Source organism: Ahaetulla prasina, chromosome 3, assembly GCF_028640845.1.
Source record: "Ahaetulla prasina isolate Xishuangbanna chromosome 3, ASM2864084v1, whole genome shotgun sequence".
Lineage (NCBI taxonomy): Eukaryota > Metazoa > Chordata > Lepidosauria > Squamata > Colubridae > Ahaetulla > Ahaetulla prasina.
The window spans coordinates 127666673-127686970 of record NC_080541.1 but is presented as its reverse complement, the minus strand read 5'-3'; the positions used below and the strand labels follow the sequence as shown (position 1 = coordinate 127686970).

Below are 20298 nucleotides of genomic sequence, written 5' to 3'. Positions count from 1 at the left end.
AGTTCAATACATCCATAGGGATGATAGTTAAGATTCTTCTAATGACGATAGCCTACGGAACATAATTATCTAAGGCCTAGGTTTTTTTAATGAATATGTAAACCTACACCTGAGCACAGCAATAGGATTTGGTGAAACTGTGAACAGAGGTAGAATATCTTTCTAATCATCCTAAATACTGTTGGGGGCAATAAGTTGACTTTGTATATAAATATACAAATAGAATGAAGACTATTGCTAACATAGTGTAAGCCGCCCTGAGTCTTCGGAGAAGGGCGGGATATAAATGCAAATAAAAAAAATACACTGGAATGTCTTTTGAACTTTCTAGAAGTTATGACAATAACAAAGTATTTGATTTATCAAGCTTCTGACCATGACATATATTTAATACTGGGAATTTGAAAAACCACCCTTTCAAGCAAATTTTAAGTCTGAACACTGTGGTTTAATACAGTCACAGCATGTACTATTATATGAATCATAGTTTAGAATACAACCATAGTCTAAACTTTCTAATGTAAGTCTGGATTTAGAACTTATTTCATCTTGTTTTCCACTTCCTTGGCACTTCACTTTCCAGTTATAGTATCTTCTAAAGCTGAATCAATCAACGTAAGCATCCCTTATTAAATACAGCTTACCTTCTTTATGTCCAGATTCATTTTCCACCTTTCCCTTATCTTTCTGGCATAGCAAAACATTCCTCTTTCCTCCATCCTATTTATTATTTTTCTTCATCATCTTTGCTCTTTTTGATGCAGTGCCTTTTTCTATGTGTAAGAGGTGAGTTGTGTGTGAAAGGGAATGGTAAAGGTAATTGGAATAATTTTATAAATAGGGTGTCTTATTTTGCACCCATTTAAAACTTAAGTAGATATTTCAATTCACTTACATTTATTTTTTGCAATGGCCTATCTCATTTTGAAGCATGGCTTCTGCAGATTTATATATTTACATGCTCATCCATACAGATTTACAAGTATGTCACCTTCACAGATTCGTTTTTAGGGAGAGAAATCTTCAGGATTAGTTATAACTGGAAATTGGGAATCCTAGATTCATATGGTAAGGAAACCGAATATTACATATGACATTTGGTTGTATATGTGTGTATTCACCCTCTAGTCCTTTTTTGGTAAGGATCATCTTCTTACAGAATAACAGAGTTGGAAGGGGCCTTGGAGATCTTCTAGTCCAACCCCCTGCTCGCACAGGAGACCTGATACCAGGGGTGTCAAATTCAATTTCATTGAGGGCCGCATCAGGGTTGTGTTTGACCTTGGAGGGCCTGAATGGGCATGGCCAGCTCGATGTCACTCCAGGCCTTGAGCTTGACATCCCTGCCCTATATCATTTTAGTCAAATGGTTCTCCAGTCCCTTCTTAAAAACCTCCACTGACAGAGCAGCCACAATTTCTGAAGGCAAATTGTTCCACTGGTTGACTGTATTTACTGTCAGGAAATTTCTCTTTAGTTCTAGGTTGCTTCTCTCTTTGTTCAGTTTCTATCCATTGCTTCTTATCTTGCATTCTGGTACTTTGGGGAATAGTTGACCTCCCCCTCTTTTCTATGGCAACACATCAAATACTGTAATGCTAATATTATGTTACCCCAGTTCTTCTTTTCACTAGACTAAACATACCCAATTCCTGCAACTGTTCTTCATATGTTCTTCATATGAACTGTTCTTCAGCCCCCCCCATCATCTTTGTTGCTCTTCTCTGCACTCTTTCCAGAGTCTCAACATCTTTTTCATATTGTGGTGACCAAAATTGGATGCAGTATTCCAAGTGTGGTCTTACCAAGGCATTGTAAAGCAGTAGTATCACTCTCGTGATCTTGATTCTATTACATTCAGAATAATCTTCTCTTTAGATAAGTACAATGTTCCCAATCCAGAGACAAAAACCACAATTTATATATATTTTATAGCATAGATTCAGTTTGCCAATTATGGATTTCAAATACTTTTGCTTGATTTTTGTATTTAACTTTTTATAAAGATGGCCACTATTAATTATAGCTTGCCAATAAAACAAAGTAATCATTTGAAGCAGCAAAAAAACAAGTAATATAAAACAAATTGATTAGAAGGCACAATATTCCACTATTCAAGTCAATAATGAAGAATATGAAAAATATCTCTTAGTTTGGGAAAAGGGGCAAGGAATGGAAATTAAATGCAACAAAATGGAATAGGACTTACTTTGCTCTAGGTTGATGTACTAATCCTGGCAGCTCTTTATTAGCCTTAAGTTTTACATGTGAACTGGCACTTTTTTCCTGGGGGAAAAAAAAACACATACATATTCACAAATTGATGAGGATTTTTTTTAATGATAGGGAATATTTGCCATCACAGTCAATTGAATAATGAAGAATTCATGTATAAATATGAGAGTTTAGATAAGAAAAGGCAGTTAAGTTTTACAATGATAATCTAGTGAAAACCAGTCATAGATCAACTTCCTATCTGAACACCCAATTCAAAGTATTGCGTTAAGCCTATTTTCTTTTTCATAGAATCTAAATAATTTGAATTATCTAAATTATCCAAAACGACACAGAAGTTTGAATAATGCAGTGATTCCTCATGAAAACAAAAGCACAGTATTTAATAAAACAGACCTAGGTTATCTGGGAGCCATAAACCCTTATTTCCATAATCTATTTTTTAAATATCAAAACACATCTGTACTTTCTGCTGCTGCATCCAATCAATGAATCTCATGCAGTAGAACCTCTGGCCACGCCCATTATTTGTACCATAACTTTGGTCGCAACCCGATTTGGTCATGACCCGAACCTAATTTTGGAAATTTGGTGCTTACAAAAAAAAAAATGGCAAGGAAAGGAAAATTGGCTGCGAAAAAAAAAAGTAAATTTTTTGGTTGGAACCTGATTTGTTCATGGTCAGAAGCGTTCGTGACCAGAGGTTCAACTGTACTACCATACTGATTAACCACTCAGTAAGAAACAGCTGGATCTCTTGTCCATTCTTACTACTTTTCATCCCACAGATTTTTCAGCCCCAAAGCATCTTGACTACCAGGTGATAGAAGCTGAATAAAGTAAAGGTAACGGTTCCCCTTGCACATACGTGCTAGTCGTTACCGACTCTAGGGAACGGTGCTCATCTCCATTTCAAAGCCGAAGAGCCAGCGCTGTCCGAAGACGTCTCCGTGGTCATGTAGCCGGCATGACTCAACGCCAAAGGCGCATGGAACGCTGTTACCTTCCCACCAAAGGTGGTCCCTATTTTTTCTTCTTGCATTTTTATGTGCTTTCGAAACTGCTAGGTTGGCAGAAGCTGGGACTAGTAACGGGAGCTCACCCCATTACATTTTTTATTTATTTATTTATTTATTAAATTTTTATACCGCCCTTCTCCCGAAGGACTCAGGGCGGTTTACAGCCATGATAAAAACAACAACAGGATAAACATAAAACCATAATTTAAAAAACTTATTTTACAAATGGCCGAATTAAAACATTTAGAATAAAACCCAAATTTTAAAATGTTAAAACATTAAGACTAATTTAAAATCCTATTAAAATCCTATGCCAGTCCTGCATGAACAAACAAATAGGTCTTCAGTTCTCGGCGGAAAGTCCGAAGGTCCGGCAGTTGCCGAAGTCCAGGGGGAAGTTCGTTCCAAAGGGTGGGAGCCCCCACAGAGAAGGCCCTCCCCCTGGGGGCCGCCAGCCGACATTGCTTGGCGGACAGCACCCTAAGGAGTCCCTCTCTGTGCGAGCGTACAGGTCGGTGGGAGGCATTCGGTAACAGCAGGTGGTCCCGTAAGTACCCTGGCCCTAAGCCATGGAGCGCTTTAAAGGTAGTCACCAACATCTTGAAGTGTACCCGAAAAACCACAGGTAGCCAGAGCAGACTGCGCAGGAGAGGTGTTACATGGGAGCAACGTGTGGCTCCCACTATCACCCGCGCAGCTGCGTTCTGAACCAACTGGAGCCTCCGGGTACTCTTCAAGGGGAGCCCCATGTAGAGAGCGTTACAGTAGTCCAAGCGAGAGGTAACCAGAGCATGAGTGACCGTGCATAGGGCATCCCGGTCAAGGAAGGGGCGCAACTGGCAAACCAGGCGAACCTGGTAAAAAGCCCTCCTGGCAACGGTCATCAAATGATCTTCAAAAGACAACCGTCCATCCAGGAGGACGCCCAAGTTGCGCACCCTTTCCACTGGGGCCAATGATTCGCCCCCAACAGTCAGCCGCGGCTGCAGCTGACTGTACCAGGGTGCCGGCATCCACAGCCACTCCGTCTTGGAGGGATTGAGTTTGAGCCTGTTTCTCCCCATCCAGACCCGTACAGCTTCCAAGCACCGGGACAGCACTTCGATGGCTTCATTGGGATGGCCTGGGGTGGAAAAGTACAGCTGCGTGTCATCAGCGTACAGTTGGTACCTCACCCCAAAGCCATTGATGATCTCACCCAGCGGCTTCATATAGATGTTAAACAGGAGAGTACTAGGGATTCGAACCGCCGAACTGCTGACCTTTCGATCGACAAGCTCAGCTGTCTTAGCCCCTGAGCCACCACATCCCTTTTAGAAGCTGATTAGAGAAGCCACTAATAATTTTTTTGCAGCTGGTGAGATAATTCTATTGGTAAGCTCTCTGTTAACACCTGATATTTCTTCGGGTTGCAAAATCATATGCTGCAAATAAGAGACTGAGGGAGAGATAAGCAACAATAGATGAGTGGATTTTCATTCAAAGCTATCAGACTTGCCAGACCTTTCCACTCAATTCTTCAGCAGCACAATGTAAAGCCTCACAATAAAAGATGCCAAGTGCAACCCATCTCTTATGTTCTTTTGATCCCAGGGCACTTGGGATTGTCATTCCTAGGCAGGCTTTCTTTTGCTTGCAAACATGAGAGGCAGAGAGTAATCTCAAGTCAACAGAGGTGGGGTGTGAGTGTTAATGAAATTGAACGGGGGGGCACTATGACATGAGTCTGCAAAACTGGGGTTTTAAAATCAGCGTCTAGTTCCACAAATCCAGAACGTTTCTTTGTTCTTCATTAGCTCATGTGATCCATACCATTTTCGTACTACCATCCTCACATGGAGTTACAGCTGAGAGAAAATATAAACAAAATGGAAAAAAAATATATGTCAATTTGACTATGACTGTATTGGGATGGTTCCATAACTGGAAAAGCGCTGCTAGACTGATAGCAATGAACTCAGGGTGGAGAACACCATTCCCCTCATCAGAATTTACTGCTTTAAAATTAGATCATGATTTCAAATCCTGAGTTAAACAGGAAAACTGGCTAGATCGAACCACATTTAATAACAGATCACAATGCACGGTTCCATTATGATTTAATGCAATCTCTGAATTGACATATAATTTCTTCTCTTTTTATGAGACAGAAATCTGTGGTTTTCATGCTAAACTATGATTAGTATGGTATAGTGCAGTGATGGCTAACCTTTTTGCCAGGAGCGGGGGCAGGGGGTGGGTCGTGCACATGCATGCCTACAACCATAATTCTATGTGCCCCGCCCCCGCACATGCGTGCGCAACCCCGCCCCTGCTTCCATTAATTGTGTTAATATTAGAATGATGTAGGCTTGACAATTAGTTGGTATTTAATATAAATAAATATTAGGATAAACATTACCACAAATAGATACGAAACTGGAAAATTATGAATGAGAATTAATTATTCATTAATGAGAGGTTGAATGATGGTATTATTAAAGGTATATAAAATATGACTATTGTGTAGGAAATGTGAAAGTAGATATATTTATGTGTATTAACAAACTTTAAGATATACAGAGAGGAAGCGTTAAATAAAGGGAATATGAATAACAAAACAGAGTATCATGTCCTTGAATGTAATAATGTGGAGGGGGGGGGAATAGTGGAAATTTAGAATGTAAGGGTGTAAAGCAATCTATCACAAAGTCAAATAAGTTAGGAAAAGAAATATGAAAAATAGACACAAAGAATAAAAATGGTGGTAAGCTTGAAATGTTAGGATGTAAGAAACTGGTATTCAGACAGTATGCTGTTTGATCAATGAAGTGATGTTAGTATTAAAAGAATCATATTATAGTTGCATATAAATATATGAGTAGAATGATGATGTGTGTAAAATTATTAACATGAAGATTAATCAATATTGTATTATGATTATGATTATGATTATCAATAACACATGTTTAAGTGATTAAGTCTGTTTATTTTTGAATGTAACTTTAAGAAGTTGTATAGTTGAAAGAGATATTAATTGGAAAATACACCATATCCTGTGTAGAGAAGGAAATGGAGAGGAGTGGAAGAGAGTAGGAGAGAAGGGGAGAAAGAGTAAGAGTAGAGAAAGGAAAGGAGAGAGGGAAGTGGAGGGGAGGGGAGGAGAAGAGAAGAGAAGAGTAGAAAGGGAAGGAGAGGAAAGCGGAAAAGAAGAGAGAAGGAAAATAGAGAGGGGAGAGGAGAAGGAAAGAGGGAAGAAAAGGGAAAAAGAGGAGAAGGAAGGAGGGAAGTAGAGAGAAAGAGAGGGGAGAAGGGAAGAGAGGAGGAGAAAGAAGAGGAAAGGAGATGGATTGTTGTTGTAAAATTGGGTGAAATATGGTGTAAAGGAGAAAAGAAAAGAGATGGGCAATTTCATATTTTATCTACTTGAAGGTTATACTATTGAAATTATAACGAAAGATAATACAGTGGACGTTAAAACATATTGGTTTAGATGTTATTGCATACCTGTTAATATTTATATGAAAATAAAAATTTTCTGCAAAAGATAGGGGTAAATAATATGGAATAAGGAGAATGGAATGTGATAATTATGAATATGTTTATCTGTATTGAAATCTATGATACTCAAACACCACACCATCCACATAATGATACGTATAAATTTTTTTAAAAAATAAAAACTTGATGGGGAAAAAAATTGCAAATCCCAGGAGTTATGGACTTCCAGGGAAAAAATAGCGAACTGGAGACAGCTCTGCTGAGAGTGGAGCAGACTGGACCAGGCAGAATGAAGAGCTGATGAAAGGACTAACTTTTCCCAATTCCTCTTTCAGAGAGGACTGGTCCTCTCTGAACAAGGAATTGGATTGCCCACAAGTGGTCTGGACAGTTACTCCTCATGAGGAGACGACAAACTAGCAATCTCTAGTAGATTTAGAATTCATCACATGAGGGAATGCCATAGTAGCCCAAATCATGGTTCAGCTCTTTTATGGAGACAGGGTTTGTATACTTCCTTTTTTAATCACCTTTGAAAATTGCTTGACAACTACTCTTACAAATCTTCAGAATGGCATGCTTTATACATCTGGTGAGCTTCCTCCAGCTCTTAGGAAAATACATTTTACATTTAAAGACAAAAAAAATTGGGAATAAACAACAAGACGGTGTCTAGAAGATAGATTTTGAAAAGTTACAAACAGGCTAAGGGTCCAGATGGGTCTGAAATCAATTTTAAAATTAATTATAAGAATCCTTCCAGTTGGAAAATGTTGTTATATGGAATTATTAAATTATTAAAAAATATGTTAACTGGATAAACAAATGAAAGCAGCTGATGTCTTGATAATTAAAAGCTAACCCGCAGAGTGATCAGGATAATTCTTCTACAGTATATTGGATTTACAAAAAGAATTTTGTGAAAGTTTTGAAGAATTCTGTGAAAAGAAGAAGAAATGAAATCAAAACCTAGTAAGTTATTTGGAAGAACTAAAGCTAAATGTAAAAGGAAGGAATATAAAGTAGAGGTTTTTGATCAAGATTAAAATAGATATAGTATATTGTTCTCTCTGGTAACTATAAATTGACTTTTGCTGAACAGGACTGAATGACAATGTTTTCAATTTTGTTTATAGAATAATAATAATAATAATAATAATAATAATAATAATAATAATAATAATAATAATTTAATTTTTATACCGCCCTTCTCCCGAAGGACTCAGGGCGGTGCACAGCCAGATAAAATCAACAATCCATAATATAGTACAAATAAAAATAATGCTAAAAAACTTATTAAATTTGGCCCCTAAATTAAAATACATAAACCATAAAACCCCATTTAAAATTACAAATACAAATACTAATTCTATGCCAGAATACAGAAGACATGAGAAAAATACATAATTACATTTTAAGAGAAGTTGACAAGTTACAAATTGTTTATATGTGATAAAGGGAGAAGTGATTTCTTTAGATATTTCTTTTTTCTTTACTCTATTTTTTTCTTTTTAAATTTCCTTTATTTTTCTTAATTTTGTATTAGTTTTTATCTTTTTAATTGTAATGTTTAATAAAATTACTATTTTTTTAAAAAAAAAATGAAAGTCACAGGAGTTACAAAACCAACAGATATGGATCTGATAGGTTAGGAAAGGCTTAAAATGTTTGTTGTACCTTTACAAAAAAGCTAGAAGAGAATGTCAGTGCTAAGTCTGTAGCAAAGTTTCTGCATCAGGTCAGGCCAGAGAGGTTCAGACCTTGCATTGTAACAAACATGAGCCTCACTGGCCTTACTTGACCTGATCAGTTTAATTTTTTTGACATCTCTAAGCACCATTTGAAATATTGGGTATGCTAGGCATGTATACATTAAGTCTACTCCTCAGTGCTGAGGACTTTTCCTTTCTGAAAAGATTTAATGAACTAACAGAGATTGACAATACAAGTGTTGTTCTTTCAAGCTATAAATGACATATCCTTTCCTGATTTGACTTTTTGTAAATTCTTTCTTTGCAGACTCACTGGGATTTTGCCAACTATCTATTCTTCTACACTACCACAGGAATAACATAATCTTTGGCCAATGTTTTCTGGAAATAAAATGATAGAACTTGAGTTTTCAAGCAACTTCTTTTTCCTTTCTTCCTAGTAAAAGTCTTTGCTTGGTATTTTGGTAAAGAACACAGACTGCCTGGAACTTGCTCAGAGGTCAGGTAATGTGCAGTATATTCTATAATCTATTTTGAAATCCCCCTGAAATGGCTTGAAACAATGACTCTTTGAACAGCTCCAAAATCTGCCTTCGGGCTTTGCTTACAACCAACATAGCTTTTCTTTAACAACCAAAGCATTGGGCAATCTGCCTACTCTCTCATCTTCACCAGGCAGCATGGAAAGGTATTTTTGTCCCCTGGTTAAGATGACATTGGCCTTTATGCCGTGTAGGTAGGATAAATGTGCTGCTGCAGAGTATATTACATTTCTTCTACACAACATAATCTCTGAGTTACGCTAAAATAGTCATTTTCTCTTTAATTACAATACCATAAAGTGAGATTCATTAAGCAGTTTCCCCATTCCTTTGTGCTTGTGAGCAGATGTTGTAGATCCTTCTCCATAATGACTGCTGGATGGTTTTCTCATTCAATAAGGGCAGCCATGAGGGACGCAACTATTTATAAAGCTGTGATTTTACAGAATGCTTTCTATCATCTTCTCTAGTTCCCCAGCCTCTCCTTACCTTTGATCTTTTTCTGTACAGGTAGGCATTTTTCCAAACAAAGCAATATGCTGTAGTTACCAATTATTTTTATTTTCTGAGAAACAATTATGAGCCCCATGTGGGTCCCAAAGGCAGCCTTAGATGTAAAGATAATGCAGAAGGCTGGTGCTTTTCTTCAACATTTTTTAAGAAAATGAAACAAGAAAAAAGTAAGAAAAAAACAGAACTGTGAGAAAAGTGGCTTCCCTGGGTATCACGTTGGAGAGCCAGTTCTTAAGCCTGGTTATGCCATAGTGGATGAAGGAATAAATGTACTGAAGAATTAAGAAAGAAGCTACTTTTACTTTGGAGAAGTTCCCTTTCTGCTCTGACCCAAGGTGCCACAGATATTGCACAAAATTCCTGTTCATTAAGCCCACTCTATATAATTAATGAAACAAAAATTGGGAGAAACTGAGGCATTAGAATTTATTTATTTATTTATTTATTTATTCGAATTTTTATACCGCCCTATCTCCCGAAGGACTCAGGGCGGTTTACAGCCAGATAAAAATATGAGAATAATACAAGTAAAAACAACAGTTAAAAAACTTATTAATTAGGCCGAATTAAAAATATCACTAAAATAATATAAAACCCCATTAAAAACTAAATTTAAAACTAAAACCCTAGGCTAGCCCTGCGCAAATAAATAGATGTGTCTTAAGCTCGCGGCGGAAGGTTCGGAGGTCAGGAAGTTGGCGAAGCCCTGGGGGAAGCTCGTTCCAGAGGGTGGGAGCCCCCACAGAGAAAGCCCTTCCTCTGGGTGTCGCCAGTCGGCACTGCCTGGCGGACGGCACCCTAAGGAGTCCCTCTCTGTGAGAGCACACGGGTCAGTGGGAGGCAATCGGTGGCAGTAGGCGGTCCCGTAAATAACCCGGCCCTATGCCATGGAGCGCTTTAAAGATGGTAACCAAGACCTTGAAGCGCACCCGAAAGGCCACAGGTAGCCAGTGCAGTCTGCGCAGGAGTGGTGTAACATGGGAGCCACGAGGGGCTCCCTCTATCACCCGCGCAGCTGCATTTTATGTAATGCTCACATAAATCTAGTGGAGGCACGCAAGTTTGCAATTTTAGAATATAGAATAACAGAGTTGTAAGGGACCTTGGAGGTCTTCTAGTCCAACCCCCTGCTTAGACAGGAAACCCTACACCACTTCAGACAAATGGTAATCTAATCTCTTCTTAAAACTTCCAGCGTTGGAGCATTCACAACCTCTGGAGGCAAGTCGTTCCACTGATTAATTGTTCTAACTGTCAGGAAATTTCTCCTTAGTTCTAGGTTGCTTCCCTCCTTGATTAGTTTACTACCCATTGCTTCTTGTTCTACCCTCAGGTGCTTTGGAGAATAGCTTGATTCCCTCTTCTTTGTGGCAAAACTTTTTTTTTTAGAGTTTTGAATGTTATAGGAATGTTACTGCTGTTGAGTAACTTAGGGTTTTGGTGGGGTTTTTTTTTTTTTGAATACAGAATACCAGAGTTGGAGGTCTTCTAGTCCAATGTCCTGCTCAAGCAGGAAATCCTATAATATTCTGGATAAATAGCTGTCCAACCTCTTCTTAAAAACCTTCAGTGATGGAGCACCCATAACTTCTGGAGGCAAGCCGTTCCACTGTTCAACCTTCTATCAACAGGAAATTTCCCTTATTTATTTATTTATTTATTTTATTTATTTGATTTGATTTTTATACCGCCCTTCTCCCGAAGGAGTCAGGGGGGTGTACAGGCAAGATAAAACCAACAATACAAATATACACGTTAAAATACCTTTAAAAAACTTATTTAAAATTAGCCTGAAGTTAAAAATTACCGTCAATTAAAACCCCATTTAAAATTGCTAAAATTCACTTTTAAAAATCCAATTCAAGCCAGCCCCGCGCGAATAAAAAGATGCGTCTTCAGTTCGCGACGGAATGTCCGAAGGTCAGGTATTTGGCGTAAACCCGGGGGAAGCTCGTTCCAGAGTGTGGGAGCCCCCACAGAGAAGGCCCTTCCCCTGGGGGCCGCCAGCCGACATTGTTTGGCGGACGGCACCCTGAGAAGTCCCTCTCTATGGGAGCGTACGGGTCGGTGGGAGGCATGTGGTAACAGCAGGCGGTCCCGTAAGTACCCAGGTCCTAAGCCATGGAGCGCTTTAAAGGTCGTAACCAACACCTTAAAGTGCACTCGAAAGGCCACAGGCAGCCACAGGCAGCCAGTGCAGTCTGCGCAGGAGCGGTGTTACATGGGAGCTACGCGTAGCTCCCTCTATCACCCGCGCAGCTGCATTCTGGACTAACTGAAGCCTCCGAGTGCACCTCAAGGGGAGCCCCATGTAGAGAGCATTACAGTAATCCAAGCGAGAGGTAACGAGCGCATGAGTGACTGTGCATAAGGTATTGTTCCCTCAGGTGCTTTGGAGAGTAGGTTGGCTACTACTTCCCTGTGACAGTCCCTCGAATATTGGAACACTGCTATCATGTCAACCCTAGTCCTTTTCATTACACCAGACATACCCAGTTCCTGCAACCCTGTTAACATGATTTTCAAGAAGAATAAACCCTGTTGATAACTCCCAACAATAAAATGTCTAAAATTTAGAGCAAGTATACATGTGTTTTGCAAATATCCATAGCTAGTTTTTCAGTTTGGCACACACCACTACTGTATGTGTTATGTGCTGACAACAGCCCTAAATAACTATCTGTGCTGGGTGCAATAAATTGTGCAGTATATTAGTATTGGACACAAGGGGCCGAAGATAAAATCTTATTCCAGATAAAGATTATTAGACGGCATTAAGCAAGTTGCAATTTCTCATCCTAATATACCTCAAAGACTACGAATTGATACCAATTTGTCTTTTTAAGTAGATTGGAGAAGGGTGGGGATGAGGTGGGGATTGACAGAAGAAAATGGGTACAGCTAATCGTCAAGTTTATCCAGGGAGAAGCAGCTATAATACCATATTGTTCTGTATTAAAAAAGCAACAATTGTCTACAACAAAGAGACATCACAATGAGAGGTCCCTGATGCTCTCTGAGTTTTCTTGCTTTCTTGCAGATGTCTCATTATCCTAACTAGGTAAAACCATCAGTACTAGACTAACACTGATGATGCTACCTAGTTAGGGTAATGAAACGTTTGCAAGAAAACAAGTAAGCTCAGAGAGCACCAAAGATCCCTCATTTTAACCAGAGTTACAGATATGTTCCTTTATTGGTGCCACATATCACAAAGATTAATTCATCGATGAGTAAGAGTGACAAATTTGCCTGTATTTCTATGTCATGTGTGCGCATGCATGTTTATGTATGTGGAATGATTATGTAGAATCAGGTCACAGAACCTTAGCAATTACACAGATAGGCTCTTTCAATATATACAGAACCAATGGAAAGCTGCAGGTTTCTTGATTATCACCCTTTGAAGAACCATTCAATGTCTCCTTAGATATTCTAGCAACTGTGTTTGAGATGGCAGCTTTCAATGGAATTCCATCTGGTTTTCTTTAAAAAAAATGTGATACAAATGAAAAAAACCTTGAATTTTTAAAAAAATGCACAAGAAACTTGATCATGGCAGGTTTTTCCATCCCTAACAGTGAAAGGACTCACTGGAGAAGAGCCTAATGCTGGGAAAGGTTGAGGGCAAAAGAAGAAGGGGACAACAAAGAACACAGTGGCTGGATGGAGTCACTGAAGCAGTAGGTGTGAGCTTAAATGGACTCCAGAGGATGGTAGAGGGCAGGAAGGCCTGGAGGAACATTGTCCATGAGGTCACGATGGGTCGGACACGACTTCGCAGCTAACAACAACATCAACAACGTGAAATGGTAGCTTAATTCTCTGAAAGTACAGGTTAAAACTAGCAAAACATTTGGCTAGTGAAATTCAAAAAGTGACACTGTAGGTAGAATGAGAACAAAAAAAATATTCTTCAGAACAAACCCTCTTAATACTGAGTATGTTCTCCCCCCACGTGACATCTATTGTTCTACTTTTATGTTGTTACTGCACCTTTTTTCTGACCTGGGGTTTCCATCAAAGACCCCAAATGACAAAATCAGTAATCACAAAATGAATCAGAAGACAACAGAGTTTGATATGGTTATTTACTTTGCTATAAGAAAGCCCACCATCCTAGTAACAATTGAAACAAAGCCAATATTTCTTACCTGTTATTTTGATAAAATGATTTCATCAGGGTACATTTCCTGGACAACAATTCAGAAATTGTTTGCTATTAGCTTTTTTTCTTTCTGTGGTGTTTTTCTCTTTTCAACTATGACTGATCTACAATCCAATATTAGTCCTCCTTAAGTTTCTAAGAGCACCCAACATCAGCTACTGTAGATAATGCCACCTGTTCTAGGATATCACTTCACTAACCACATCCTCAAACAGCAACCCACCTAGTGGGAACACTGTTGTAAGATACCATACAGTCAACCAGATTTAGCAACATTCCAACATCGCTGAAACTAAATGAAATGTTTGGGAACATGAGAGGAATGCTTCCTGCAGAAGGGAGCATTTGTAACATAGGCATTGATAAATTGATAAACTGACTCTTAATGCTGCTGGAAATACCGGTATGCACAAAAAAGGAGGTGTTATGGTTTAGTTCCACTAGATGACATAGAAGTCCCATACCAAATTCATGGTACTGAATTTCATCTGATCTCACTGACAACTTCAACAACTAATGCAAGATTCTTTAAAGCAAAAATGTCTTATATCTTCTTTAAATATCTTTCAAAAAAATTGGGTAAATTCAGATGGAATGATGTCCAAGGGAAGATCAAATGTCACTTGCTAATGATTGAACAGTTTTTTTCTATTAGCATTGTTAAACATTTTACCACACAGAGAAACACACATGCCACTATTATTTGTTTGTTCCTCTGTAGGCTGTTAATAATGATCAAAGATAAACTAATTACTAGATGTCTTTTTGCTGCATTTGTGCAATTTTATCACATGAGAATTTCAAGGTGTTAGGAAATAAAAGTAACCAGGTAGCCAGATGCTATTAGCAGAGAAACATCATTATGATTAAATGCTTCCTAATCATTTTACTTTTTTTTAAAAAGTATCATCTCATTCTGAATAATTCTTTCTCTAGATCTACCTTGGAATTTTCATTATTGGACCCATTCATTCTTAATAACATTGTCTGAATGAACCATATCCACTTCCCTAATTTTCTACAACATGAAGAGTTTTCTTAATATTAGAGAAAGCTCTTCCTTGAATTGTCAGATTTTAAATGATACTATAGGAGCCTCTTCAACTATATGATGTATCTTTCCAGCCTTTGTTATGCTAGCTGAGGAGTTACATAAATTTGAAGAACAATCCATATGGAAGGGACCAAAGTGAGGCAATTTTTTATATTGTGAAAACCATCTGATATTATACATGAGAAATTCATGTGCAAAGTATTCCTAGGTTTTCTTTATTGTACCCAAAACTAATCCTAGGAAAATCTAAAGAAAATGCTGCTCACTTCCTATAGATCTCTTCCTTACAACCCAACAATTGTACAATACTAGATATATTTTAAATAGCAAACAGTTTGGACCACAATGCCAATATTCAACCCAATACATCAGTCTTAATTGTATTCTTACTAGTCTTCTCAAAAGAGTGATGAACTGTCAAATACCTCTTATAAATATTTCAAAAGTTATACAATTATTGCTAAAAACATAGACATAAGCTATGGAAGGATTCTTCAAATGAGCACTACACTAGGGCAGGGCCCCCCAAATTTGGCAGCTTTTAAGACTTGTCTTAAACAAGTCTTAAAGCCGCCAAGTTTGAAGACCTCTGCACTAGGGGATGTTTAGCCACAGAGAGAACAAAGGTTTGTTTAGCGAGAGATAGATAGTTCTGTTTATATTTTATTTACAAAGGTGAGTTGCTGGTTAGTTGTGAAGGTATGCAATGAGAAGTCAGGTCTCTCAAGGATCAAGAAAGGATTGTTCCTCTAAAGACTGGAGACTAAGCTGGCATCTCCTGCCCATAAAGCTCATATTACTTTGTTGAATTCTTTCATTCACATGGAATAGAAAAATTATTCACAGACAAATGCCAGTTTTATAGTCTTTTATAGTCTTATAGTCATTAAAAAAGGACAACAAAGAATGTTCTTTCTGCGCCAACTCAGTAAGCTCAAACTGCCCAAGGAGCTGCTGATCCAATTCTACAGAGGAATTATTGAGTCTGTCATTTGCACCTCTATAACTGTCTGGTTCGGTTCTGCAACCCAACAAGAAAAACACAGACTTCAGAGGATAATTAGAACTGCAGAAAAAATAATTGCTACCAACTTGCCTTCCATTGAGGACCTGTATACTGCACGAATCAAGAAGAGGGCCGTGAAAATATTTGCAGATCCCTCGCATCCTGGACATAAACTGTTTCAACTCCTACCCTCAAAACGACGCTATAGAGCACTGCACACCAGAACAACTAGACACAAGAACAGTTTTTTCCCGAAGGCCATCACTCTGCTAAACAAATAATTCCCTCAACACTGTCAGACTATTTACTGAATCTGCACTACTATTAATCGTTTCATAGTTCCCATCACCAATCTCTTTCCACTTATGACTGTATGACTATAACTTGTTGCTGGCAATCCTTATGATTTATATTGATATATTGATCATCAATTGTGTTGTAAATGTTGTACCTTGATGAACGTATCTTTTCTTTTATGTACACTGAGAGCATATGCATCAAGTCAAATTCCTTGTGTGTCCAATCACACTTGGCCAATAAAATTCTATTCTATTCTATTCTATTCTATTTTTCTTTGCAATTTTGTTCTTACATAAAAACCAGTGGTAACAGGATGATCTAAATATAAATCTGTGCTCCTGTTAGGTTCCTTTCCTACTTCCTTCTCTTGGTGTTTACATGAAGAATTATTTTGTTCTAGTAATTAAGGTGTTGGTCTGCCAGAACAATATTCATGTTAGCCATGTCCTTCATTTCCTACAAGCACAGGGAGCTCAAAACAACTGGAGAGTATTGATTACATTATAAACTTACAACAAAGCGGTGTTTAGAGACTTATGAGAATACATTCAGGTTATCACATGGTGCTTACTACCAGAATTGCACATAATTTCCCAAACTGGCAGGCCCAGCACAGAGATGCCCAGGATCATAAGCAGAGCCAAGACTAATGTCCTTTTGTCAACAAAGCCACTGAAAAAGCACAACATTCTAGAAAAAAAGATCATTATTAGTTTTCTATGCAATCATTCTAGGTAATTATTATTTTATAGGATGATTGGCGTCATGTTGACGCCTGTATACACAACTATGACATGAGTTGATAGACCTTGGCACAGTTCCATTATTGATGTGCATTTTGCCCTGGGCTCTTAGAAAATACGCTTCACAATTTGCTGTTACAGTGTTTTTATTTTAAGAAAAAAGGATACCTCATAACTGATGCACTTCAGGCAAAGACGAAGCCTCTTCATTTTTCAGTACTAGGTTTTGTACAGCTGTTGCCAGGAGCATCTCAATTCAGCAACACAAAAAGCACTTTAAAATATCTTTTATGGTTGCACTTTATACTTTGGAGAACAAACAATTGTCCAGCTCTCTTCCTTTTGCACCAGACTAAGGGTTCTATTACAAGCCAAACAAAGAACTGCTTATAGGTTTCAAAAACAGGAAACAGATTGGTAATCTTTGTGAGACTGGAGTCTTGTGCCTGTTTTATGCACCTAAAACATCAGAATGCCTGAAAGGGAAACCACTGCAAAAATAGAATGTGTCTGAATTAAAATTCAGAAAAACTCTAGAATATCATTTCTCCCCTCTGCTTTTAAAAGGGCTACTTTTGCTATTATTTGCAGTCTGCAAAGGTTTATTTAAAACTTGTATCTTCCATATAGATTTTTAAAGCCACTTAAGATTTATTAGAAACTTTTGATAAATAATAGATGATGGAAGGCCAAGTTATTTGTATTCTTGGACAGGAGAGTCAAATCATTTGTTTCCCTGGACCACTTTTTCTTCAGCTAGAAAAAAAAAATCCAAACATAATGATGCTCCACAGGGCATTCCCTTGAACGAGACATGAACTGCTTGTGTTCCACAACATTTATGCGGTACATTTCATTAGCACATTTTCTTCTAACAGTCTCAGAGGAATTTGCAAACAATAACCAATTGAGTTTTTTTTTAATTTGAATTTATATCCCGCCCTTCTCCGAAGACTCAGGGCGGCTTACACTGTGTTAAGCAATAGTCTTCATCCATTTGTATATTATATACAAAGTCAACTTTTATTGCCTCCAACAATCTGGGTCCTCATTTTACCTACCTTATAAAGGATGGAAGGCTGAGTCAACCTTGGGCCTGGTGGGACTTGAACTTGCAGTAATTGCAAGCAGCTGTGTTAATAACAGACAGACTTAGTCTGCTGAGCCACCAGAGGCCCTTGAGCCACTTACCACTAGGAAGAAAGTAAATAGCAAACAGTTTCCACATTTTTACCAAGAAAACTGCAGGGACTAGACCAGGCAGTCCCCAGGAGTCAACATGTTGATTCAAAGGCACGTTCTGTCTATCATCTATTTATCTATCTATCCATCCATCCATCCATCCATCTTTGCTACTTAGAGTATATATAATATTGCAAACTAATGTCTTTTTTTAAATTGGAAGAAGATTTAAGTTCTAATTATTCATCAATGAGAGTAAATGCTAATTGAAATTCTGAACTGTAAGAATTATCTTCTAGCAATTTGTGATATTTAGTACAAAAAGAAATAAATTACTAAACAATATCCAACTTAGATTAACTCTGATATGGATATATTGCAACAAGATCTCTTGGGTTATTTTATAAATTCTTTTATTTTTAAAATTTTACAATGTGTGCTGCTGTATAATATACATCTGTGAGCATAACCAATTTGTGTCTCATGAACACTGTAGCTAGGTTTGTACCTCAAACTAAGCCATGCTGAAGCTATAACTGTCCAAGTCATAAATTGGGTTTTACAAAGTCAATGGCCTTGTTCTCATATTGCGTAAAATCAGACCTAAATAAACCATATTGATAGCTGGAGTGGCTGTGGCTCCTTGCAAATCTTGTTTTCATACTCCCAAAAATGCAAAACAAGTATTACCTCTTTTATATCCTGACTAGAACAGGGATCTCCAACCTTGGTCCCTTTAAGACTTGTGGACTTCAACTCTCAGAGTTCCTCAGCCAGCGAGGAACTCTGGGAGTTGAAGTCCACACAAGTCTTAAAGGGACCAAGGTTGGAGACCACTGGACTAAAAGATTAACAGACAATTAGCCCTTTTTTCTAAGGCTCTGCCCCAAACTAAAAAGGCAGTTGGAATTTGTTAACTTCCTGAGGAAGACAGGTAAGTGTAACAGAAAGACAAATAATTCTAAATAATACCACAGGAAAAATGGAGAGAACTCCAATAAATGTTCCATTGTATATCTGTATTTGGCAATGAATTTCCTACCTTGCCATATGGATATATATACCTGCCTGTATATATCATTATGTATATATCATTATGCACAAAGACTACATGCAAGCCTTTTCTTTCCTTTCAAAACTGCAGTTCATATTTAATACATTTTGTTTTTTATTTACAAATCATAATAAGCTGCAATCTCAAGAAATCACAGGCGAATTGCTGAGACACAGCTTTGATTTTTTTTCATTAGCAGGACAGCCTTTATACCTATTAACATTTCACTATTGAGCATAAGCAGATATGAATCCCACACCGTCTCACACCAAGGCCCAAAGAAGGCACTAGCTGGAAAATTTCTTCTGGAAAGTTCAGAAAATTTAGCCATACAATGTCTATGCCCACGAATTTAGTGGAAAATTTTTGACAGGCCATTTGCCGGCTCTGGTTTGAACACTGTCCTAATTCAAATTTCCTGATTCAAAGTGACTGAAGGAAAGTAGTAGAACACAATTTTAAAACAACAGCATATTTACGAGCTTCTAAATTATGCCTTAGATGACTTCTGCAATTAAACAACTATAAAAAGACATTTTAGAAGATGTAAGACTCATAAAAATATGAAAAATAGTTTGGACAGCCTAAAATACATTAAACATTGGAAAAAATGGTTTACAAATAGTTTAAATAAATAGAATTCAGAACAACTTGTAGCAGAAGGCAGTAAAAAGGAATTTACAAATACATGGCATAATGAATCTAGCTTGGATGCAAGAATTTAATTTATAATTTATATAAATATCTAACATCTAAATCTAAATACAGCAATGAAAATTGGATGTTTATTTTATTATTTGAGTTATATTACTCAATATTATGGTTTGTATATTACCCATGAATGTCGAGACACTTACATGATTTGTCTTTACATTCGCAAAGGCTGTATTCACTGTTCCAGAGGGCAGTCAGACCTTCCTAGGAAAAGATCCAGCTGTTTTAAGGATTTAAAAATGTTTGGGAGTACCTCAGCATTTTAAGAAGCACTGTTCCCGGTTTGAAACTGAAACTCAATCCTAGTAGACTCCTGTAACAAATGCTATGAGATCTAGCAAAGCCCTTAGAGATCTAATAACAATATACTTTATGTTTTAGTATATTAGTATATAGTATATATAGCATACTAGTTTCATTTCTCTTTCTGTATACAACTATAATGATCATATTTAACTTCTCTGCTAGAATTGCTCTCTTTTTCAAACCAGCAAAACATTCTTAGCCCTTGAATAAATCTCAAAATAAAAATCAGTATTACATAAGCAGTAGCAGTTCCTTTAAAATTATTACAAT

At 37.6% G+C, this 20298-nt stretch overlaps 1 protein-coding gene across 3 annotated transcripts in view; it reads right to left on the bottom strand.

Moving 5' to 3' along the window:
* Positions 1-20298, bottom strand: part of C3H1orf21 (chromosome 3 C1orf21 homolog) — a 143562-nt gene that overhangs the window by 24639 nt on the left and 98625 nt on the right. For all 3 annotated transcript variants that reach the window (XM_058176294.1, XM_058176296.1, XM_058176295.1), the window contains exon 4: positions 2210-2286. In XM_058176294.1, coding sequence (XP_058032277.1) covers positions 2210-2286 — 77 coding nt within the window. The remainder of the gene's footprint in view (positions 1-2209; positions 2287-20298) is intronic.